Genomic DNA, 24,592 nt, shown 5'->3' with positions numbered 1-24,592 from the left:
CGTCCATGAAAATTTACTACCCCAGGTGTATTTCTGTTTCTGTACTGATACCTTTTCGAGCACACTAAAATTGGTCTTATCCACTAACCACCCTTTTTGCCTCTCTGGGGCTGTCGTCCCCATTTAGGGCATAATCTAGATAAGCATGGCAGCACGAGGTCTAAGTTTTATTGCTTTGTGTCTTTAAAATACTTTTTTGTTGGGGTACCCGGCTGGCTTGGTTAGTAGACATGTGGCTCTTGATCATGGGGTTGTGAGTTCAAGCCCCACAGTGGGGAGTAGATTGTACTTAAAATTAAAAAAAAAACAACTTTTTGTTAGGGGGCTGGGGTCTTCTTCAGGTGGTAGATTCTCATTTTTTTCACTCAGTTCCTACTTCATAAACAGTAAGACTGGGGAGTGAAATTTCTGTAATTTCTCAAAACAAGTCCATGAAGACCTCTCCTGGAAACTTTTTCATACACTGTTGAAAGTTTTAGTACTATTATTTCAATGGGGGAAATGAACTTGCAGGCCAGAACACAGGTGTGTGGCATGCATGTGTTGCACACGTGTGTGTGCACTCACGTGCGCGTGTTCCTTACCTTCTCATCATCTTTCTGGCGCTCTTCTGGTGAGTAAAAGTGAACAGAAGCAGTTAGGCTGGCCACCTGACATAAGAAAAGGTGTAGGATAGGAATGAACCTGAACTCCTGGGTTTCTCTTTTTTGTCCAGTGACTTTCCACCAGAATGAAAAGATCAAGAAAAAAAAAAAGTTGACAATGAAAGTCAGCCTGAGAAGAAACCCTTTTCTCTTGGGTGCCTGGGTGGCTCAGTCGTTAAGCGTCTGCCTTCGGCTCAGGTCATGATCCCGGGGTCCTGGGATCGAGTCCCACATCGGGCTCCCCGCTCAGCGGGAAGCCTGCTTCTCCCTCTCCCACTCCCCCTGCTTGTGTTCCTGCTCTCCCTGTCTCTCTCTGTCAAATAAATAAATAAAATCTTAAAAAAAAGAAAAGAAATCCTTTTCTCGTACTGTCTCTCCCAAGGTATAAAAGAAACAAACAACAACAAAGAAAAAACAAATTCCTTCCTCCTCTGCACTTGCTTCCTCACATGCTGAGGTGTCCCATTTTCTTACTGTCCAATTTTAGGCGAGTTGGGCTCAAAAGGCAGGGAGAGACCAGGGAAAGTACCGAGCTGGGGGAGCACGCGTGTGAGCCGAAGCTCGGGTGGGGGGGCGGAGGTTGGCAGGCGAGGAGCTGGGAAGGGCCGTCGGGGTGATGGTTCGCCCGGGCAGGTGGGAACCCCCTTGCTTACACCTGTGCCCCCACCAGACAAGCTGGTGCTGGTACAGTAACTGAGTGGGCTCTGGTCCACGGGCTGTATCCGCTGAGGGCCAGTCAGGAAAACAGAAACCACGTGGGGATTTGAGCACAGAGGATTTAATTTAGGGAACTGGTGAAACAGGTATTACTGGAGGAAGAGAGGCAAAAACGGAGGCCTGTGGGAAGCCCTGACGTGGTTACCGCAGGAAGCGGACCCCTCGGTTCCGGGGCTGGGCGGATGTGCTCCGGAACCTCCTGCCTTCCGGTCTCTCTGGCGCCCCCTGGTGGGCCCGGTGCGGAGCCCGCCGCAAGCCCTGCTCGCCGCTGCGCCGGAGACTGCGATTCTGCGCGTTACCTAGTGTTTGTTGTAATGCTGGGAATGTGGGTCTTTCCAGCCTTCCACATCCTCATCGGAAGCCGGAGAAACGAGACGGTGGTACGAAACGCCAAAGAGTACCAGATGGCTCAAATCTGTGCCTCTTTCTATTGCTGGATAACAAATGCCTCCAAATGTTAAAACAATCAGTATTATCTTATATGGTTTCTGTCTTCAGCTGACGGGGCTGGAGGATCTGCTTTCTGAGGGGCTCATGCACAGACCTGGTGTGCTCATGGTGCTGATGGCCGCAGGCCTGGGTTCCCCCACACCCCCGCCTCTGGCAGGGCCGCCTGAGTGTGCTCACCCCGTGGTGGCTGGCTTCCCCCAGGGCACTGGCGTGAGAGACAAGGCAGAGCCCTACCTTTTTTATATTAAAAAAATTTTATCATGGTAAAACATACACGACCTAAAACTTACCATTTTAACCATTTTTAACCGTACGGTTCAGTGGTATTAAGGGCATTCACATTGTTGTATAACCATCACCACCATCCATCCTTAGGACTTCATCCTCCCACAGTCTCCCCTGCCCTCACCTCCCCAGAACTCCTAGGAACTTCTATCCTACTTTCTGTCAATCTCTTTTATGCCCCGGCTTCACAAAGCACACCTTGTCATTTGTGCTCTATCCGGTGGTGACACAGGTCTGCTCTTTTCAGGGTGGGAGGGACGGTACAGGGTGGATCAGGAGGCAAGGGGCGCTGGAGCCCGTCAGAAGCTGGCTACCGTAGCCTGTATTCCTTATCGTAATCCACGCACCTGAGACTCATACCTGACTCCCTCCTGGCATCCAGTCAGTCAGCAAATCCTGACCTTTCTGCCTCCCCGGTATCTTGAACCTTTCCCCTGCTCTTCAAACCCACGTCTAATGCAGGAGCTCCTAGCTGGCTCCTACGAGTCCACCTGCTTCCCCCATACTCCATCCTCCATTTTGTGAAGAGGGAACTTTCTTTTCTCTTTAAAAAAAAGTTGTTCATTTTCTGATTATAGAAGTAATGCATACTTTTTGTAGAATATTTGGGAAATTCAGAACGGTGTACAGAAGGCAATAAAAATCCCTCCACTCAACAAACTACTGTTAATTGTGCACACACACACTCTTCCAGTCTTCTCTCTAGGTGATGCTATGCATGTGTGTGCACATACAGACTTACATTTCTTTTTATAAAGATTTTATTTTTAAGTAGTCTCTACACCCAAAACATGGGACTCACACTTTCAACCCTAAGGTCAAGAGTTGCATGCTTCTCTGACTGAGCCAGCCAGGCGCCCCCAGACTTAGAGATTTTTTTGAACAGATTTATGATCAGACTATATATAGATTTTAATCTTGCTTTTAAAATTCAATACAGCTCAGACATTTTCTTATGCTATTAAGAGTTGTTCCAACATATACTGACCCTGCATAAAATACATCAGATGGCTGCATTGTCTTTTATTCAACCTGTTCCCTCTTGTCAGGGAGTATATTATTGTATTCAAAATGTCATACCACAGATAACTCTGTGATAAACATCCTGTACAGGTATCTTGGCATCTCTGGTTATTTCCTTTGGAGAGATTCTAAGAAGAAGGACTGGTCAAATGTGTGAACACTTGAAAGGCTTTGACGTGTTTCGCCAAATTACCCTCAGGAAGTGTGTGCTCATTTACCCCACCCTGGGCAGGGTACGTGAGCTGTCCCCCCAACACCCTGGCCACCACGAACTCCTATCCCTTGAAACAGGATTTCAAATTACATTTGTTCTGAATGTAAAAGCGATATATATTCATTTACAAAATTGAGAAGTGAAGAAAAGCATAACAAACAATGTTTAAAAGACAATGACTTCACCCTGAAAACTTTCGTTAACATTTTGGTGTACATCATACATCATATCTGTTCTTTGGTGAATCAATATATCTATGTTTGTGAGGGTATATGCATGTATGTGTGTGTGTGTGTATATACAAATATACACAGTTACACACATATCTACACACACACATTTGCAAAAGTATTGAGATTAAACCATTAAGAAATTGATGTTTTTAGGTAAAAATTATTGAATGAAGGCAATTTTATATGAGCCAAGCTAATAGACTTACATAATTGGGATCAAATTGTATATACAGTTTTATACTATTTCTTCACATAATAATTTACAAAGAACATCTTTCCATATTCTTATCCATCGTCAACTACATACTTTCTGATGACTGCATCTCATTCCAACATTGGAATGTGACTTCATTTACCGAACCAAATCACCATTGTGGTACAGTGAGGGAACTTCCGGTTTTGCTGTTACATTTTGGGGAATTTATAATATTATTAAAATAATAAATACAAGTGCAATGGACATCTTTTTGGATAAATCTTTGGCACATCTCTGAATATTTCTAGAAAGAGAAGGATAAAATGAGAGGTTAGGAACATTGCCCCGGGGAAGGGTGTACCCTCCTTACCAGTAGGAATTGTTCTTGGCTGGCGCCTGGGTGGCTCAGTTGTTAGGCATCTGCCTTCGGCTCAGGTCATGATCCCAGGGTCCTGGGATCGAGCCCCGCATCGGGCTCCCTGCTCTGCGGGAAGCCCGCTTCTCCCTCTCCCACTCCCCCTGCTTGTGTTCCCTCTCTCGCTGTGTCTCTCTCTGTCAAATAAATAAATAAAATCTTTAGGAAAAAAAAAAAAGGAATTGTTCTTAAAAACAATCCAAACTGTATCAGCTTGATAAAACCACACTGGTAGTCTGAAATGGTTTCCTGTCGTTTTCATTTGAATTCATCTAATTCCTAGTGGGGTTGAATATTTCCCACCTGTTTGAACTTCTGCAGAAGTTCTTTATATGTTAAGGCTCTTTGCTCTTTTCTGTCCTGTTAGCTCCGTCTATGTCATTATGTTTTTTGACAGAAGAAGTTTTTTCTTGGGTATATACAGTCAACCCTAACTTTTCCTGTAGAATTCTTTGAGGGTTGGAGCTCTGAGTAAATGAGTGAATGAGTGAATGAATGAAGCGAGTAAGGATGGAGCTGTTTGGAGACGCAAGGTGATGTTCTCTGTAGAGAGTTCTTTTCCTTTTTAGCATCCAGAAACCTAGAGCCAAATTTAATGTTCGGTTTAAGGAATTCCAAGAATCATTATGCTCTCTGTCACCCCATTTCCTTTTTATATGCCTATTTTAATGGTTCTATTGGATGTGTGCCATTTAAGGTAAATTCTCCCCAAATTTCCTTGAAAGTAGATAAAGTGTAAGTAATAATCCAATGAAGTATAATAGGTATTAATTGTAGCAGTTTGTTGGGCTACTTTTCCAACCCTTAAAAAGATTTAAAAACAAGAAAAGATGAGCTCCAATTTTTTATTTTGCACGTAGATGATACAAAAAATATTTTAAGTATTTTGCTTTTCTTAAATTTTTTTTTCTGATTATAGACTGGCTTTTGTTCCCCTCTAAAATTTTATAATTTGCTATTTAGTTATCTTAAAATAATTCCTTGTATGCCGTGGTTGTGGTTCATCTGGGATGCATCAGAACGATCAAAACATACAGACCTTCGTAGGGTCGGCAGCGTCCTGTAGTCAGCTAGCTACCGAGCCATCTGGTATAATCACCTCCTGCCCCTCCACCCTCGGGCAGTTGGCCATCTCTGCGCCTAGGGTTTTGACTGTGGCTTCTGGGAACCCGGCTCCAGGATCAGCTGCAAGCTGTTTCAAATTCAAAGTTCCCTACTCTGTGGGACCGTGACTCAAGAGTGTGTATTTAACAAGTCCCCAAATAATTTTTTATGCATTTTAACTTTGAGAGCCACTGGTAAAGTAGCAAATATAATAAACAATTATGATGACACTTTTCTAGATCACTAATAACTTAGAGAACTAAAACTGAAAACCAATCTTATTTTTTTGGCATCTGCTAAGCTTATAAAGATAGTGCCCTCTTCTGGCTCCTTGCTGTAAATGCATCTTTTACTTTTTTTTTTTTTTGCTTTTGTTTTTTGTTTTTTTTTACAACCGACATTTTTTTTAAAAAATTTTATTTATTTATTTGACAACCATGACATTTTATTGCTTGATATTTGAGTTTAAGAGCAGAAAGATGACAATACTAATACTCTGAGTACTAATATTTTTTCAAGTTTCAGAAGGGTTAAATGTTATATATAAAACAATCTGTTGTGACTTTCACTCCGTGGTTAGTAATTGGGAAATAAAATAATTTAGTAAGGCTGTACCTTAATATAGCTTCTTTTTTTTAAAAAAAATATTTTATTTATTTATTTAACAGAGAGAGACACAGTGAAAGAGGCAACACTAGCAGGGGGAGTGGGAGAGGGAGAAGCAGACTCCCCAGCTGAGCAGGGAGCATGATGCGGGGCTCGATCCCAGGACCCTTCAAACCTTTGATTCTCACCCAGTGTTTCTAGGTAATAGTCTTCTGAAGGCAGGTTCTTGAGTGTAGCCATCTTTGATTTCATGATGCCTTTGGCTTAGTTCACAGTAGCAACTCAAAAATTGAATTGTTTAGATTGTCCAAGGTGCTTTGAATACATCAACTCAACCCAGATCTATTTTTCCCCGTGTTCTATCTCAGATGCCCCCCCCCCCCCGGCCGCTAGACTATCCCTGCCGCTTTCTGAGTGCCGGCGTTCCGACCTGGACCATTTCTGCATCTCTGCCTCTAGCACTGTCCTCTGCACCCTCTCCACAGCCCTCGGGGATGAGGCCACCCTCGGCAGTTTACATTCTTGGTCCTGAGTTATCATGACTACCTCCCTACATTGATCCATTGCTTTTAACATGGAAGGGAAACCGTGATTACATGGGCTAGTTATTAGGCTAGTCAGTATTTTATTTTAGTTAATACTTTCTGCTCTGTTGGGGGTTGACAAACTACAGCACGCAGCCCAAATGTGGCCCACCAGCTGTTTATATAAAGTTTTATTGGAACACAGCCATGCTCGCTCCTTTCTGTCTATGGCCAACTTTGTAGTACAATGGTCGAGCGGTTGCAACAGAGATCATATGTCTGGCAAAGCCTACACTTTTTCAATTTGACCCTTTGCAGAAAGTTGCTGGCCCCAGCTCTGTGTGATAGGCAGGTAATGTGATGGCGTTTTGGTGAACATCAGAATTTCCCTGTTTATGAACAGAATGGGAAACCAAGGTAAAATCATTGAACTGAATAGTATTTCTGAGTTAAGAATTCGTGTGTTCATATGTTGAGACCACATTATTGATTAGGGTAGTTTCTAGGGAGTATCTTGACCATTGGACGTTACGCTATCCTTGCGTGAAGAATATTTTTTGAAAAGACTAGACCCCTACATATTTAATTGAGAAATCATTTCGTATTTAAGAACTCCATGCTCATCATTTTATTGCAGTAGAATAGACATACCATAAAATTCACCATTTTAACCATTTGTGAGTGTAGAGTTCAGCCGCACCAAGCACGTTCACAGTGTTGTGCAACCATCACCACCATCCGTCTCCAGGACTTTTTCATCTCGCAAAGCCGAATCTCTCTTTGCCATTAAACACTAACTGTCCAGTCCTCCCTCCCAGCCAGCCCCGGTGACTGCCATTCTGCTTTCTGGCTCTATGAGGGGGACCACGCTAGGTACCCCGTGTAAGTGGAAACATAGTCCATTCGTCCTTTCATGTCTTTCTTATTTCACTTATGATGTCTTCAGGGTCCAACCATGTGGTAGCATGTGTCAGAACTTTCTTCCTTTTTAAGACCAAATGAAATTCCATTGTGTGTATCTACTGCATTTTGTTTCTCCTTTCCTCCCCCGGGGGTGGGGGTACTTGGGTGGTTTCCACATTTTGGCTGTCATGGCCAATGTGGCCATGAACATGGGCGTGCAAATACCTGTTTAAGTTCCTGCTGTCAGTTCTTTTGTGTTTATACCCAGACGTGGCATTGCTGGGTCACGTGGTAATTCTGTGTTTCATGTCTTGAGTGACCACCATACTGTTTTCTGCAGCAGCCGCCCATTTTATGTTCCACGAGCAACGTGCAGGGTTCCAGTTTCTCCGTATCCATGTGGGTACTTGTTATTTTCTGTTTTTTTTTTTTTTTTTTTTTTAATAATAGCCATTCTAATGGGCATGGAGTAGTATTTCATTGTGTGTGTTTTTTTTGTTTTAACTCATTCCCTCAGTATTTATTAGGCATCTACTAGCCTGACACTTATTCTGTTTTGTGTATGGATTTTGTTTTGATGATTTGATACACACAAGTATTGCAAAAAATTTACCACATAAGGTTTATTAACACATCTTTCACCTCACACAATTATCATTTTGCCATTGTTATGGCGAGAACATTAACAGTCTGCTCTCATAACAACTCATAAGTCACAATACAGTATGGCTAACTGTGATCACCATGTGACTATATATTAGATTCCCAGAACTTATTCATCTTATAACTGAAAGTCTGTACCCTTTGACCAATATCTCCCCATTTCCCCTGCCCCCAACCCCTGGTAACTCCTATTCTACTCTCTGTTCTGAGTTCGGTGTTTTTAGATTCCACATATAAGTGACATCATACAGTGTTTGTCTTTTTCTGCCTGACTTATTCACTTAACATAATGCCTTCAAGGTCCATCCATGTTGTTGCAAATGGCAGGATTTCTTCCTTTTTATGGCTAAATAATATTCCCTTTAAAAAATATTTTTAATTTTTTTTTTAATTTGAGAGAGAGAGCATGAGAGAGAGTGAGAGCACGAGCAGGGGGAGGGGTAAAAGGAGAAGCAGACTCCCCGCTGAGCAGGGAGCCCGATGTGGGACTCGATCCCAGGACCCTGGGATCATGACCTCAGCCGAAGGCAGACGCTCAACCAACTGAGCCACCCAGGTGCCCCAATATTCCTTTCTAATATATACCACATTTTCTTTAACCATTCATCAGTTGAAGGACACCTAGATTGTTTCCATGTCTTGGCTAGCGTGAACAATGTTGCCGTGAACATGGGAGTGCAGCTGTGTCTTTGATAGTTATTTCATCTCCTTCGGATGTATGCCCAGTGTGGGATTGCTAGATCATATGGTAGTTCCATTTTTAATTTTTTTGGAGGAGTCTCCACACTGTTTTCCATAATGGCTGTATCATTGGGGTTTCCATTTGCATTTCCCTAATGATTAGTGATGCCGAACATCTTTTCATATACTTATTGGCCATTTGTATATTTTCTTTTCTATTGAAGTCCCATGTCCATTTTAAAAATTGGGTTATTTTGTTTGTTTCTTGATAAAGAAGAAGAAATCCAGGAGACTCACACTTCCCGATTTCCAAACTTACTACAAAGCTACAATAATCCAAATGGTGTGGCATAGGCATAGGAGCAGGCAGAGAGACCAATGGAATGGCCTAGAAAACCCAGAAGAAACTCTTGCATATGTGGTCAAATGACTTTGAACAAGGGTGCCAATATTCAAGGGGGAAGGATCAGTCTTTTTAATAAATGGTGCCAGGAAAACTGGATATTCACAGATGAAAGAAATTGACTCAAAATGGACAACAGACCTAAAACTATAAAGCTCTTAGAAGAAAAACACAGAGGGAAAGATGACATTGGCTTTGACGATGATTTCTTAGATGTGATGCCAAAGGCACAGGCACCAGAAGGAAAATGGGCAAATGAGGCTACATCAAAATGAAAAGCTTGTGCATCAAAGGACACTGTCAACAGAGTAAAAAGGCGACCCATGGAAGGGAAGAAGATATTTGCAAATCACATATCTGATAAGGGATTAATATCCAAATTCTTTAGGAAAGAGAACTCCTAAACCCTACATTCAATTTTTAGAGAAAATCAAAGGACGTGGGAAGGCAGTCTATATTTTGTTGTCCCCAGGTCCTCAACAAACCTGGCTGCTTGTTTTGTCAGCCCTAGGTGTATCTTTGTGGAAGAGTTACTGCCCAGCTCCTGGTGACTATTATTAACATGGAAGCCATCCAGAATTTCTGCTGATAGAATATAGGGAGCTTAATTAAGGAGAAAAAATTATTTTTCTCTCCTGTGACTAAGCAGAAGAGTAATGTCTCATGGCAGAAGGGCACTGGCTGAGAGATATTTTCTGCCAACAGGATTATAAATCGACTATTATTAATTTTTGTTCTCCTGGAAGGCATTAGTTGCTGATTCACGGTTGTGTGCTTTATCTTCTTTCATCTTGGGGCAGTGCCTTAGCCCCACTGCTATTTAAGCTCAGAGCTTCTCTAAGGACTAAAATATACTTAAAAATGGCTCTGGAATCCACTCCAAAACCATTTATGACAGGATATGATGATTATATGCTGAGGGATTTCTAGGTCCAATTTTTTGAGACATTTTCCATTTTATATATGGGAGCCAAAAAAAATTGGTTTAAAACTTTATTGTTCTAGGGATTTTTTTCTTTCCTATTAAAGAAAAAAGTCCTAAAACACACCATAATTGTCCAATACCCCCTGCAAATCCTGGTTTGATTGATTGATTTATTTTCAACTTCTGGTTTTATTCATCTTTTCTAGAATTTCGAGGATACTCAAGCGCCAGTGTGGACCAACTATTAGGACTGTCACATACAGTTGAGCAGGTTGAGCACTGTACTAGGGAGCCACCGCTCAGAGGGCACAGTTCACATCACTGATATCCGAGACTTGTGTGTTTATTATGATGATTTTTCTGGAAGAATCAGCAAACTGTGTTGCTCTAACAAAATCCATATATTACAACCAACTCCTAGGGGTAGACAAAATTATCTTAAGGAAGGGGCATGTTTGCATTGTTCGCAGGGAGGCTCTATGTGGGGTCACCCCACCCATCTTTTGCTTTGGGTCACACCTGGAATTCTAGAGTGTGGTTTCCTACCTGGGATGCTGCTTCCCCTCCAGGGGCAGCAGCAGAGAGGTGGTTCTGGGTCAGGCCACCCTCCTGTTTGGTGGTCTGTTAGCTCCCCAGCTGGATCCCACATGGCTGTACGGTTGTGTAGGACTTCTCTAACAAAGGGTTGCTGTGGGACCTCACTGTCTAGCAGGGGAAGTTAATGGTGATGTCTTGGAAGAAGAATAACACACAGATCCCAGAGTTCAGGACATGAGCCTGCTTGGCCACCGGACAAGGTGATTTGCCGGGTTGGCTGCGTTGCACGAGGCATCCCACAGAGGCTGCTCTGGGCCCGTGTCACCCGAGTGGGAAGAGTCCAGGTAGCAGGGCCTGTCATCCAGGGCACTGGTAGGTTGCAGTGAGTGTGCTTGCCTGGTGTGACAATGGAGCCTGGCTAAGACGAGCATCCATTCTATAGGAGTTTTTGTGAGCGCCTGAAATGAGATACCTCATCCCTATTCTTTTTCGATCGAGAAGTAGTCCATAGATAGATAATGACTTGTCACAGACATGTGTGTGCCAGATGCAGGATGGGTGTTGGATCTAGAAACCACAGCTGTGTTCTGTGGTGTGCACGGATCTGTACAGGACCGGGAGCTCCTGGGTGTGAGCAGAGCTTGTGTCTTCCTTAGCTCTATGAAGTGCTCCCATGCTTTTGACACGGTGGATGTGAATGAACAGGTGAGTCACATGTAAGCCAGGTCATTAAAAAATGTGACGTTCTTTTTTTTTTTTTTTAAAGATTTATTTATTTATTTTAGAGCGCGAACAAGCACGAGAAGTGGGGAGGGGCAGAGGGAGAGAGAATCTGAAGCAGACTCCCTGCTGAGCACACAGCCTTACGTGGGGCTCGATCTCCCGACCCTGAGATCACGACCTGTGCCGAAATCACAGAGTCGGACGCTTAACCGACTGCGCCACCAGGCGCCCCGATGACCTTTCCATACATACTTGGTCATATAGTTCAAACGAGGCAGTAATGCTTTGTGTTAAAATAGTTCTGGTTGCTGCTGTTGTATTTATAACCCCCACCCCCGCACGACATACTCTCTGCTGGTGCTGGCGACACCAACAGGCGTAAGAGAAGACCTGTGTCCTCGGGGTGCTCTCCACCTGGTCGGGGAGACCAACACAGATGCACACAATGACAGCGAAGCCAGAGGACTGGTAGAGAAGTGTGCACGGCAGCGTGTGAGGACAGGCTCGGGTCCCGGAGGATAAACCACTGGTGCAGTGGTGTGGAGGCACATGAGCAAGGAGCATGGAAGAGGAGAGTCTAGTGGGCACCGGGCATCTTTACCAGCACCTCCGAATGGGACGGGGGTACATACTCTGAATGGCGGAAGGAGACCCTGGAGAGGCATGCAGGGACTGAAGCACAGAGGACCCTGTGGGTCCTTTCGTGGGGCTGGTGGAACTAGCCCTGGAAAGTACTGGTGGCTCCAACCAGCGGAAGTGTGTTGCTGTCTCACTGTTCTGGGGGCTGCAAGTCCAAAATCCAGGGTCAGGGGGACCACGCTGCCCCTGCCAGCACCAGGGGAGGGTCTTTCCTGCCTCTCGTAGCTTCAGTTGGTTCTCTGTCATCCTTGGCAACCGTTGGCTTGTGGACACATCACTCCAGTCTCTGCTTCTGTTGTCACATGGCCGTGTTCATGTCCTCTCCCCTGTGTGCATGTCTACCTCTGTGTCCAGGTTTTCCCTTTTTATAAGGACACCAGTCATATTATGTTAGGGCCCATCCCAACGACCTCCCCTCAGCTTGCTCTGCCAAGACTCTCCAAATAAGGTCACAGTCACAGGTGCTAAAGATTAGGACTTCAGGGCACCCAGGTGGCTCAGTCGGTTAAGCGTCTGACTCTTGATTTTGGCTCAGATCATGATCTCAGGGTTGTGGGATTGAGCCCTATGTCTAACTCCGTGCTCGGCGGGGAGTCTGCTTGAGATTCTCTCCCTCTGTCCCTCCCCCCTCTAAAATAAATAAATAAATTGTAAAAAAAAAGAAAGATTAGGACTTCAACATGTCTTTTCAGGGGATACAACTCAACGCATAGCAGCCTTGGATGCCGGTCAAGGAAGTTCATTCACAGAACAACTTGTCTGTTGTATCCACGTAGACAGGGAGCTGCAAGCCAAGGACGGTATCTCCTGTGCCCTGGAGAGGGGTGTTGTAGGGAGGAGGGGGTAGGCTAGGAGAGAAAGGGGAGCCCGACAGGGGCAGGGACAGTGCTCACACCCAGGGGTGGATGCCCCAATCCCAGCGCACAGGCTTGGTCCCTTGATTTACGCGGCCTGAGATACACAGAACAAATAGAAAGCATGTCTAAAATGAAGAATCTCAGCATTTTCCGGGCATTGGCCATTGGTTTATAAGTGGTTGTTTCTCCCCTTGCTTTTTATTTTGAACATTTTCCCTCGTGAGGAAAGTAGAGAGAATGGGAGACCCCCGCGTACCAGTCGCCGCTCCCCACCTAACTTGTGTGTGTCCAGCTTCGTAGGCAAGTCATGGTGCGAAAGGCAGCTTTGTCATTTGTATGTATTTTGTCATTACAAAATGTCCCCAAGCCTCGGTTTTCGTTGATAAAATTGAGACGACACCTGGAAACAACCCACGAAGCAAAGGCACATTGAGCCCTGGGCCCGGCGCAGCGCAGTCAGCTGCTGATCAACGGCGGTCGCGCCTTCTCAACGTGCGCTGGAAGCCTGGACTCTGCCGACCTACAGCCGCTCCTCCGCCGAGCGTCTGGCCCAACGAGGCAGCCAGAGTGGCAGAGCGAGGCCCCTGCTTCAGACACCCTGCCTCTCAGGACGCCTGGGAGGGCATCCTTTTCTGCGCGTTTCCTCCCCGTGGTTACATGCATGGTTATTTTTTTTTTTTTTATTTTTTTTTCAGAGAGAGAGAGCGTGAGATGGAGCAGGGGGAGGAGAGGTGGAGGGAGAGAATCTCAAGCAGACTCTGTGCTGAGTGTGGAGCCCAATGTGGGGCTCAGTCCCACAACCCTGAGTTGGTGACCTGAGCTGAGATCAACAGTCCGAGCCCAGGGCTGAGCCACCCAGGTGCCCCTGTTAACGTGCCTTGTTATGTTAACCAAAAGTCAGTAGTGCTTTTGAAGGAAGCCTCTGATAGGAAACAAGTGAGGGAATAGAGGAGGAAGCAACATGGAAATTCCATAAACAGGGCAGCACTTCCCAAACTTCAGCGAACGGCCCTTGATTCCATGCAGCGGGGCTGGGCCCAGGACTCTGCATTGTTGACAGGCTCCCAGCTGGGACGGCAGCGGGCCGCGCAGCCCACACTTGGAGTAGCAACGATATGGGGGTGCAGTAGGACCCGAGGGCCAAACCTGTCCTTCTGCCTATTTTTGTATGTCCTGTGAGTTAAGAATGAGTTTTACAATTTGGAATTGTCAAAATAGCTGTAACCTATAAAAAAGCCATGAAATTCAAATTTCAAGGTCCGTCAAGTTTTACTGGGGCACAGACATGCCCACTCTTTATTTTTTTAATTTTATTTAAAAATTTTATTTAAATTCAGTTAACTAACATATAGTGTGTTCCTAGTTTCAGAGGTGGAGTTGGGGGATTCATCAGCGGCCCGTAACCCGCAGTGTGCATTCTGTCACGTGCCCTCCCCCGTGCCCATCACCCAGGTACCCCATCCCCCCGCGTCCCCTCCAGCGACCCTAATACTGTGTATGGCTGCTGTCACAGCGGCAGAGGACAGAGACTGTGTAGAGCCCAGAATACTTGTCTCTGTGGAGGGGGTTTGCGGAGCCCACAGCGCGGCCTGCCAGGCCCGAAGCGGCCAGCAGGGGGCAGCAGAGAGCCGTTTGTGGCCAGGCCTTCGCTGGGACCTCAGGAGGGGTATAGAGAAATGGGGTGTCGGGGGGACTAAGCTGAAGTTGAAGATGGAAGTAGGGGCCTGAGGTAGAAATGCCCAGGCAGTGGGCGCTAGGAGGTGAGGTGGGGTAAGTGGGAGTAAGTAGACAATGTCTATGCAGGCAGGGAAGCTGGGCCGGAGAGGGGGGCCCAGGGGCGCATGTGGAGGCCCCGGGATGCTGCGTGGGGCTTGGACTTTGGGCAATGGCAGTAAGGGGTCACTGAAGAGCTTTAGGCAGTAGAACGATAGCATCGATGGGGCGGGGGGGGGGTGCGCTGCGACTGGTGGCTGTGCCTTGGGGACACTGTCACCACAATCCAGGGACAAGATGCTGAGCGTCTGTCTGAGCAGACAGGTGGGCGGGAAGGGAGCCACAAGCCGCGGTGAGCGGTGAGCGCACCCGCCGACCCCCAGGAGGGCTCCGAACTCGCTGTCCCCTGGTGGGGTCTGCCTTTTCCCCCAGGACACCCTGGATACACAGTGTCTCTAGTTTTTCTTTTTCTTTGCCTTGTTTTTCTCTGCTTTCATGACAACCGACCGCGAAGCAGTTAGGGTCGTTCTCTTGTTCTTCTGGCCTCGCGGTTTTCTTTCCAGTGGCTCCTGCGGGTATGGGCTTTCATCGTTACAGGCCGATTCTGGGGTGCAGCTCTCGGCCTGTGGGGCTGCCTTTCCCATCGGCCTTAGAGAAGCATTAGTGGGGTCGGGGGAGGGCTCGCGGATGCCTTCGAGAATCTGGTGAACACCATCATCGACCCCCGCCCCCAAATGCACACAGACAGGGAGACTCGGAGTTTGACCTGTGAGTTCGGGGCTCACACACTCCCTGAGGTCGGCTCCAGTTAGGAGCCCCTCCCCTGGGGGTCAGCTTCCTCCTGGCTTTAGGGTTCGGTCCTTGATATCAGAGTCGCTTGCCTCCCGCCACCCCCCACCCCCCAAGTCCTCCCTGCCCTGCTTCTCATCTGATGGAGGTGATGTGAATATGTATGTAAGTCTTTCTTGGGGGTGGATTAAAACCTTCACACACACCCCGGCGGGAGCTAGACAGCATGGCAGGCTTGGTGGTTCCCAGCCCTGTGTCAGGCAGGGTGGAGGCCGGCTGGGCAGACTACCCTCTTCCTATGCACTGGGCCAGGAAACATTGTGTTCACAGAACTATGGAGCGTTCTATTTTTGGGGTCTTAATACATCATAAAATCCCCTTGCCTTGAAACAAAAAGAGTACTATATCAGAAGCAGTCTTATTTAGGAAATGATTAGCCTCTATAACTAGAAATAAGAAGATTACATTTTTTAACAGATTAATTTAATCCCCATAACAAGGAATGTTTAAAGGAATATAGTCATGCTATTATTAAATGTTTCCAAAGGACAAATGGAAGCTTGGAAGCTTGGACTGCTTTTCAGATTTTCCAGATTTAGAAAATCTAACCCTACGTCAACTCTTAATAAAAGCAGTCGTTCCCAGCAATTATGTGTATGTATGTGTTTATGTCTGCATTTTTAACAACTTTTGTGGGATGTAGTTTATAGAGCATAAACATCATCTGTTTTTTAACATATTATATAATTTAATTGTTTTTAGCAAATTTACGGAGTTGTGTGACCATCAGCACAGTTGAACTTCAGAGCATTTCTATCACCCCAAGATGGTCTTTTACTTTTTAATTGCAAGAAGTGGTATTAGAAAAATAATAATTTTAATTGATTGCTTCCTGTGTTTGCATCACCAAGGTTGTCTTCTTACTAATGAATGACCTTTGCCGATATCTCTTCCAGGCAAACACGGGACAGCCGGAGCAAAGCTCTTGCAATCTTATCAGGAACTGAGGTGAGTGCTGTTCTAGGGCAGACCGTGCTGGCCCTCCCCTGGCCTGGGGAACAAAGGACACTGAAAGAACTTCTAGATCTCTTGACTTTAGGACGTGGCTGCTCTGGAATGTGGCTTTTTTTTTTTTTTAAATGATAAAGTGCCTGGAAAAGATTGAAACAGAGACCTTTCCAGATTCTTAATGAAGGGCCTTCTTGGGAGCTAGCAGAGCATTTTCTCACTAAAGGTTTTATTTCCTAAATTCTCCTGAAATGTGGTATGAAAATGAAATATTATTTTTGAGGGCATTTTAAATGAAATTCTAAACCAGGCATTTGCTTTTATGAATCATTCGTATCTCCAGCATCATGCCTGGGGCCTGACACCTCAGACATCCATGGAATAAAATTGGCAGCAGTGAGGCATGGTCTGTGAGATGCTAACTTCTTTTTTTTTTTTTTTAAGATTTTATTTATTTATTTGAGAGAGAGAGAGAGAGAGAGAGCACAAGGAGGGGAGAGGGAGAAGCAGGCTCCCTGCTGGGCAAGGAGCCGGAGGTGCTCGATCCCAGGACCCCGGGATCATGACCTGAGCTGAAGGCAGACACTTAACTGACTGAGCCACCCAGGCGCCCAGAGATCTAACTTCTTGATACAAAATCCTAAACACCTAGCACTCTTGGAGCTAGCAACAATTCACGCACCTGATTGCACCAAATAAATTAAAGTATTACTGAAAGCTCCCCACCCAGCTTTTTTTAGGCCCATTATGAGATTTTCCAGTCTTGGGACTTCATTTTTTTTTTCACTCCCCCATCAACTTTTTTTTTTTTTTTAAGATTTTATTTATTTATTTGAAAGAGAGAGAATGAGTGAGCAGGCATGAGCAGGTGGGAGAGCCAGAGGGAGAAGCAGGCTCTCTGCTGAGCAGGGAACCTGATGCGGGACTCATCACAACACCCTGGGATCATGACCGGAGCTGCGGGCAGACGCTTAACTGACTGAGCCACCCGGGCGCCCCTCTCCCATCAACTTCTGATTCCTCTCATGCTTGATTTTGGCATCCACGGCGTTTTGGGCACTTCTGATGGGATTTCTGCTGAGAGAACGCACACGGCCACAGGGGACACGTGCCTGGTCTGGGCTCTGGAGCAGCCGGGCTACTTTAGATAACACGCGTGGCGCACAAGCCTTGGCCACGGGGCAGCTCGGTGCTCATTTGCCACATCCCGATACCAGGAAATTACACCCTGCCTAGAGGAGCAGATCCATGCAGGGCCGCTGGATCCTCTTCCAAAACATGAGGAAGTGAAAGCAAAAAAAAAAAAAAAAAAAAAAAAAATCAGAGAACTTGAATGAGAAGATGATGGCGAGTCCCATGCATTTATAAGACTAATAGTTGGATCATTCATAACCCGTTTCTTATTCCTGTATTTTTCCTTGGCAGCAAAATTTCTGTGGTTCCTCCTACCCCACCTCCTCTGAGCGAAAGCCAGTGCAGTAGCAGCTCAAACAGGGTAATGTGTCTGTTCTGTGTTGCCTCCCTGGGGAAGGGGCAGTGGGAGAGAGGTAGAGGGAGAAGGGGGTCTGAGAGTTTGGACCAAGGTCGTCGGAGCAAAGGAATCCACCTGTAGCAGAAGCAGGCCATGGAGGGAGGCAGAGAATGGAGGCCAGAAGTGCTGGGCCTGCCCAGTGTCTGTGCTCGCACTATGCCTTGGGGGCCATGGGATCATCTGCATTAACAATGACTCACCTTCTGTTTGCACCCCACATTCTCACCTGTACCCCACATCCTTACCTGTGCTCCACATCCCTGCCTGTGCCCCACGTCCTCACCTGCACTCTCTGTCCCCACCTGCACCCCACATAGCCACCTGCACCCCACATCCCTGCCTGTGCCCTACATCCACCCCCTACCACTTTACTCTTGTAATTTTGTTGGCTGTCTTCCCTATCTGTGCACTGCACTCTTGAGTGTGAGGGTCTGAATAGGCTGCAGTGTGTCAGGGGTCTCTGGGTATGTAAAGAGAAATAAATACAGGTTGATTCACAGATGTGTGATTCATAGGTGTGGGAGTGCCTGGGGTGTGTGTGTGTGTGTGTGTGTGTGTATCTTTTGAGTATTTATAGATGCTAACATAAAATAGGCCAGGACCATTTCTGTCCACAGAAATTAGTGGTATCATCTTAGAGAAGTTACCTGGATTCCCACTTGGGAGATGGAAATAGTTATACTCCTCTGGCTTGCTTCTCAAGGCTGGTGTGAGAAATTAATGAAATAATGTCTGTGCTGGTACTTAGAAACTGTAAAGTACCATGAAAACACATGGTCTTGATTATTTTCATTATTATTATTCTGTGAATTAAAGAGAGTAACTATATCTGTACATAGAAAGGCATGTTCATATGCTAGTGAGAGAAAGAGTATATTTATTCCTTTTCCAGTTGCAAACTGAGTCCCTGGAATGACCTTCAAAATTCTGCTCCACTTTCTCCTTGAGATTCTAAATTCTCTGAAGTTATCCCAGCAGGGATGTGCTTAAGACATATTTCCTGGATCGATGGATGGATGGAGGGATGGATGGATGGATCGAGGGATGTAGGGAGGGAGGGATAGGAGGGAGGGATGGAGGGAAGCAGGGAAGGAGGGAGGGATGGATGGAGGAAGAGGTAGATGGAGGGACTGATGGAGGGAGGGATGGTTGGATGGAGGGATAGAGGGAGAGAAGAGTGGGTAGAGAGAGGGAGAGGGATGAATAGTTAGATGGAGGAGGGGATGGTTGGAAGGATGGAGGGAGGGACGGATGGATGGTTGGACAGATAAATGGATGGATGGATGATGGATAGATGATGGATGGATGGACAGGTGTATGGACGGAGGGGTGTATGGATGGATGGAGGGGTGGATGAGGAGGGGTGCATGGATGGAGGGATGGACGGACAGAGGGGTGGATGGATGGATGGAGAGGTGGATGAGGAGGGGTGCATGGATGGAGGGATGGACGGACAGAGGGGTGGATGGATGGATGGAGAGGTGGATGAGGAGGGGTGTATGGATGGAGGGATGGGTGGATGGAGGAATGGATGGATAGATGGATAGATGGAAGGATGGAGGGAGGGATGGACAGATGGATAGACAGGTGGATGGATGGATAGATGGATGGCGGATGGATGGATGGAAGGGTGTATGGATGGAGGGATGGATGGATGGATGGAGGGGTGGAGGGAAGGGTGTATGGATGGAGGGATGGATGGAGGGGTGGATGGATGGATGGAGGGGTGGATGGATGGATGGTTGGAGGGGTGTATGGATGGAGGGATGGATGGACGGAGGGGTGGATGGAGGGTTGGAGGGGTGGATGGAAGGAAGAATGGGGAGGGGGAGGGATGGAGGGATGGGACTTGAAGGGGAAAGTGACCTCCTTTCTGTCATTTTTGCTTCCTCTTTCTTCTCTCTCCTGCTTAGAGGTGTAGAACTAACTCCTTGGCTCCAGGCTGGTGCTCTGAGCCTGGTATCACCATGGGCCACTGTGTCCTGTGCCCTTTGCCGTGTTGGCGTCTGCTCTGTGTGGCGTTGGGGTGGGTCATACAAGAGCTGGCTAAGGAAGCGGGAGTCTACCCGAGCACGGTCTGAGCCAGAGAAATGTCGGTCATTATTCCTAGGATGCAGTTGTTACCATGTCAACCCCATTGCTGATGCTCCTTTCCTGAAATGCGGGTGTCAAACCTCAGAGGAAAGAAGCTGAGTAAGAGGGTCCCTCCCTCCTGAGAGGATAGTGCCCTCCCCTCTCCAGACATGCACGCACACACACCTGCACGCACCTGGAGCCCATGCACTCTGCTCACACCTGCCAGTGTTTGGGGGGCAGCAGCCTGCAGGCTGCTGGGGCAGACACGAGTCTCCAAATATAACTCTCATTCTCTCTCCTCTGTCTCTGTTTTAGTTGCAGGAACTTGGTCAGTTTAAAGGATTTAATAAATCCATGGAAAATTTGTTTCTGTCTGTTACCACCCACATGAAAAGTAAGTGGATGCCTCTCCGTGTGTTCTCCCCACCACCAGCCAGGCCAGCCAGGCCCACCGGCCAAGGAGACCTCTGTCTCCAGCTCCTGGGGAGAGCCACAGCCCCAGCCCTTCACCCCTCCACCTGCAGAGCAGGCCTCTGGTTTCCTGGGGGTAGAGGAGACCCCCTTCGGCCCCTTGGACTGGCTTAGTTTACCCCCACTGCTGCCCAAACCCGGCAGAGCTCAGCGCTTGGTGGGAAGGAGTCGGCTCGGACCAGTGCGGGCAGGTGCCGAAGGCTCTCCCACGGCCCCACAAAGACAGGGGGGTGGGACAGCTCCAGTGAATGAGGTCTGGGAGGGAGCTCTCCCGCCAGGCACGGCCCCGCGTCTGTCGTTTGCACGGAACTGCTTGTCCGTTCTTCTTTCCGTCTTGGTCAATTTATCTTCTTCAATGGGCAGTAATCATGTGATTTGCAGATGCAAGGGACCCAGAACTACCACTGCTTAGAATCTTGCCTCTTTCAATGTTCTTTCTCCTCAGATATTCTTCCCTGTTGATCTTAAACCGCAAAGCCCAGAGAATAGCCCCTGCGCAGGCCTGCAAAAGTGCCCAGAGAGACGGTCCCTGGGGGCGGGGGGCAGGGGGTCTCAGGCACCCACTCCCTTTCACAGTGCTTCTGTTTGGCTTCTACCCATGCCGGTGCATAGGGATGGGCTCAGTGTTGTCCCTTGGCCTTGAGACAGTCTTATTACTTGATTTTAATTAGTTCTCCGTATTCCCCACGAGCCCTTCTGAGTTGCCTCGTGACAACTCAAATCAAAGCACCACTTTTCAGACAAGCAGAAAGGTGACTGTCTCACAAGACAGTCTGTCCCCCTCTGCTTCAGAAAGATGACGAAGCAGCCAAATTTCGTGCCGCCTGCTTGCTAACAGAGCTCGGAGGTTTAAAGTCACCCCGTTAGTCTGCCTGGCTTTCAGACAACATCCGCCCTCCGTGTGCACCAGCCTTGGACGTGGGTTTCCAGCTGTAACAGCTGCCTGAACTCTGAGTCCCTGGCTCTGTTCCTGCTGCCGCTCTTCTTGCCGAGATTTCTCAGCGTCTCTTTCCAGAAGCACAGCCTCTACCCAAATCCACGCGGCTTCTGTGAATCCCCTCCCACCGCCATATTCTGGAGTCCTGCCTCAGCGTTCACTCTGACCTGGTAATCCCTCAGCCAGACACCCAGAGAGGCAGGACACACGTTTCATCTTGTCCCAGGTCACACACCCTCCGACGCATGCTGGGACCCACACACGGGTACGCTTGGGTGGCTTACGTACCCATAGCCCCGCCTGAGACAGGCTCACCCGTTTGAGACTTGCCAGTTTAATACCTTGAGTATAATGATGATGCCATCTGTATAAATCAGCAGACCCAGGTGGAGAGCTGAGGCTAATCCCTGGGCGGGGGCGGGGTGGAGGGTTCCAAAGAGCAGAGCAGCATTGAGTCTCTGCCACGAGACATGGATCGAACCCCTTAACCTGTACCCCCTCCCTGCTTGTTCAGGCTCTAGTACTTCATGGGATGCCAAACCCTCAGCCCAGAGGCAGGGATGAAAAAAACCCAGCTTTCTGGGCCCGTGGGAGGGATGGTCTGCCCACCGGCTCTCCCAGGTGGTCCGGGGGCTCCGGGAAGGGGCACAGACTACACACCCTTCATCGGGTCTCTGCCTCAGGGCGCGCAGCAGGGTGGGGCTGACTCCCGTTTCTTCAGGTCCTCAGCTGGTGGGCACATGTCCCTCTTGATCCTTTGTGCGGCCTGTTTCCTACAGAAGTGGTACAGAGGACAGCCTCTTTCTGGTGTCACCTGGGGTCTCTGGGGGGGGCGGCTGGAGGGGGCGTTGGTCCGAAGAGTTTGGGAAGCTGCCCCAGGGCTACAACCCCTGGCAGCTGAGGTTGCCCAGGGAAGCCAATCCGGCGGGAAGAAGTGAGCAATTCCAGCCCTTTTTATTATGGCTGCATTTCTAGGAGATTCCAGCACCCTGGCCCCACTTGGAAGGGGAGAAGGAATAAGAACGTTGATTTTCGCGTCAGGGAAGCCCTTCTGTGCTTCTTGCTGTTAGTTTTCCTTTTTACCCGATAATGCCGATTCCGAGCCTAGTCGTTAGAAGCTGAATTGCTTGGGAGGCGCCCCCACCTGCCTCGTCTGTGAACGTAAGTGGACCAGATGAAGGCACAGGCTCTGGGGTGAGTGTCATACGGATGGCAGGGGGAGGACACCGTCCCCCAAGGCAGGGGCTTCTCCTCCTGGGGCCCTCACACCCTTTGTAGCGGGGCTGGGGTTTGGCTGTATGAGGAGTTCATGTTCACTGTCAGCTTCAAGGGTCTGGTGTGTGCCGGGACGCTGCTAGCTGCCGGGCGCGGAAAGATGCCCCACGGTTTCCGGAGGGTAGACCTGAGGACAGTGTGGACAGTAGTGCTCTCACGCAGGAGAAGTTCCACACATCCTGGTGGGAAGGAAAATGCCCTGAGGTTCTGGGGGGCAGGTGAGGTTCTCCTCTAGAGAAAAGAGACGCTCTGCAGTTGTACGCCCTGGCAGCACATGCAGGAGGTACCCAAGAAATAGCATCTCAAGGAGTGGATCAGGAGACAGGAGGCTCTGGAGCCGGGCTGTCCAATATGCTAACAGCAGGTGGCTCCTGAAATATGGCCTGCCCGAAAAAAGGGTAAAATACACACCAGATTCCAGAAACTTAGTGTTAAAAAAAAAAAGTAAAAATTTCATTAATTGTACAGCATGGGGAAAACAGTAATATTGAAACAGTCTTACATGGGGAAGGATGGTAACTAGACTTAGTGGGGTGATTATTTCATAATGTGCACCAGAAACTAGGACGTATTCTGTGTCCATTACCCAATTAAAAATTTCATTAATTTTCATATTGATTATATATTTTAACAATATTTTGGGTATATTGTGTTACATGAAACAGTGTTAACATCAGTCTTACCTGTTTCTTTTTTAAATGTGGCTACTAGAAAATTTGAAATGGCATACGTGAGCAACATTATTATCTATTGGAGAGCGCTGCTTGAAAGAGAGTTTTAAGGTCATCTTTGAGAGAGACAAGGACCCCGGGGAAAAGGGAAGATATTTTGGGGGGACAAAAATCATCTTTGAGGTGGTTTGCTCGCTTCTGGGTGTGGATTCCTTCCTTCTCACTTTATTCACCTTTATTCTTGGCCTCTATTACACTGCAAAAAGAAGTTGTATTTCCAGGGTTTGCTTATTAAAATAATTATAGGGGTACCCTGAACGTGCTTCCACCTCTCTTCAAAAGGTCCCAAGAGATGATATTTAGTTATAAGTCTTTGTAAGGAACCTCTAGAAAGCCGGCTGGTTTGTGAGGCTGCCTTTTTTGTGCTTGGACAACCGGCCGCTCATGGTGTGTGGCCCAGGATGCAGGGTGACCTGTCCGGAAGACCTCCTTCTAGCTCCCGCCATGACGGTGGCTCTCTGCTCACAGAAGCACGTGGCCACGGGGTCACCTTTTGGGAATCCGACTCTTCTGTCCCGTGCACGGCGCGGTGTGGCCCGTGTCCAGCACGCCGTGTCTGGGGACGCTCCCCCTGGCCCCGGAGCTGGGTGTTGGATGTGCCATCTTCCCCACACAGCAAGCCTCACCTTGGGAGACCTTGGGGGCTCCTCTGGGTGTGGTTGCAGGGGCTCCCAGAGGAGGGCCCCATGAGTCTGTCAAAGCTGTGTGCTCCCCCCCGTCATCCCTTGTATTTGTTTTCTAGAGCTTTCCAAGTCCCAGAACGACATGACCTCTGACAAGCAGCTCCGGGCCACGGGTCCCAGGCAGTGTGCTAGCCGGACGGAGAGGAGAAGCCAGTCTGACACTGCTATCAACGTCACCACCAGGGTACTTCCCAAGGCCCCCCCGGGCCGCCCAGAGAGCCACTGCCTGCCCATTTCCTCTATAGATTTAGTCTTCCTCTTATTTTATAGCACCACATTAAGCAGTCTGAAAAAAAAACATAATTATAAACCCCTCTCTATTGGGAAGGCCTGGCCAAATGACAGTCAAATTTCAGGGTCGATTTGGAAAATAGTTGAGAGCAGGGAAAAGCTTCAGCCTAATCCCGAGCCCCTGGGGCTTCTGGGTGTCTGCCGGAACTCCCTGCGGGCTTCAAGGCCACTCCAAAGGCAAGGGGCCCACCTGCAGGGCCGAGGTGGGCCAGGTGATTCCCTCATGGAGGGTCAAGAGGCCTTTCTACTTGGCAACAACCTCCAGTTAAAATCTGTCCTGGTCTCTGATAGAAACCACTAAAAACATAAATGCTGCATGACCCCCGGCAATCACGAGGGAGGCGC

The 24,592-nt window shown here is 47.8% G+C and overlaps 1 protein-coding gene across 6 annotated transcripts in view; it reads left to right on the top strand.

Annotated features, from left to right (window-relative positions):
- SYTL3 (synaptotagmin like 3) overlaps nucleotides 1-24,592 on the top strand; it is an 89,013-nt gene that overhangs the window by 35,822 nt on the left and 28,599 nt on the right. For all 6 annotated transcript variants that reach the window (XM_028103301.2, XM_028103303.2, XM_028103299.2 and 3 more), the window contains 4 exons: nucleotides 16,201-16,252; nucleotides 17,678-17,747; nucleotides 20,175-20,253; nucleotides 24,016-24,140. In XM_028103301.2, coding sequence (XP_027959102.2) covers nucleotides 16,201-16,252; nucleotides 17,678-17,747; nucleotides 20,175-20,253; nucleotides 24,016-24,140 — 326 coding nt within the window. The remainder of the gene's footprint in view (nucleotides 1-16,200; nucleotides 16,253-17,677; nucleotides 17,748-20,174; nucleotides 20,254-24,015; nucleotides 24,141-24,592) is intronic.

The sequence above is a fragment of the Eumetopias jubatus genome, unplaced genomic scaffold (genome assembly GCF_037043125.1).
Source record: "Eumetopias jubatus isolate StellerSeaLion01/CBP00866 unplaced genomic scaffold, mEumJub1_p1.0 scaffold_6, whole genome shotgun sequence".
NCBI lineage: Eukaryota > Metazoa > Chordata > Mammalia > Carnivora > Otariidae > Eumetopias > Eumetopias jubatus.
Note: the sequence above shows the minus strand (reverse complement) of the source record. Positions and strands in the feature narration are given on the sequence as shown.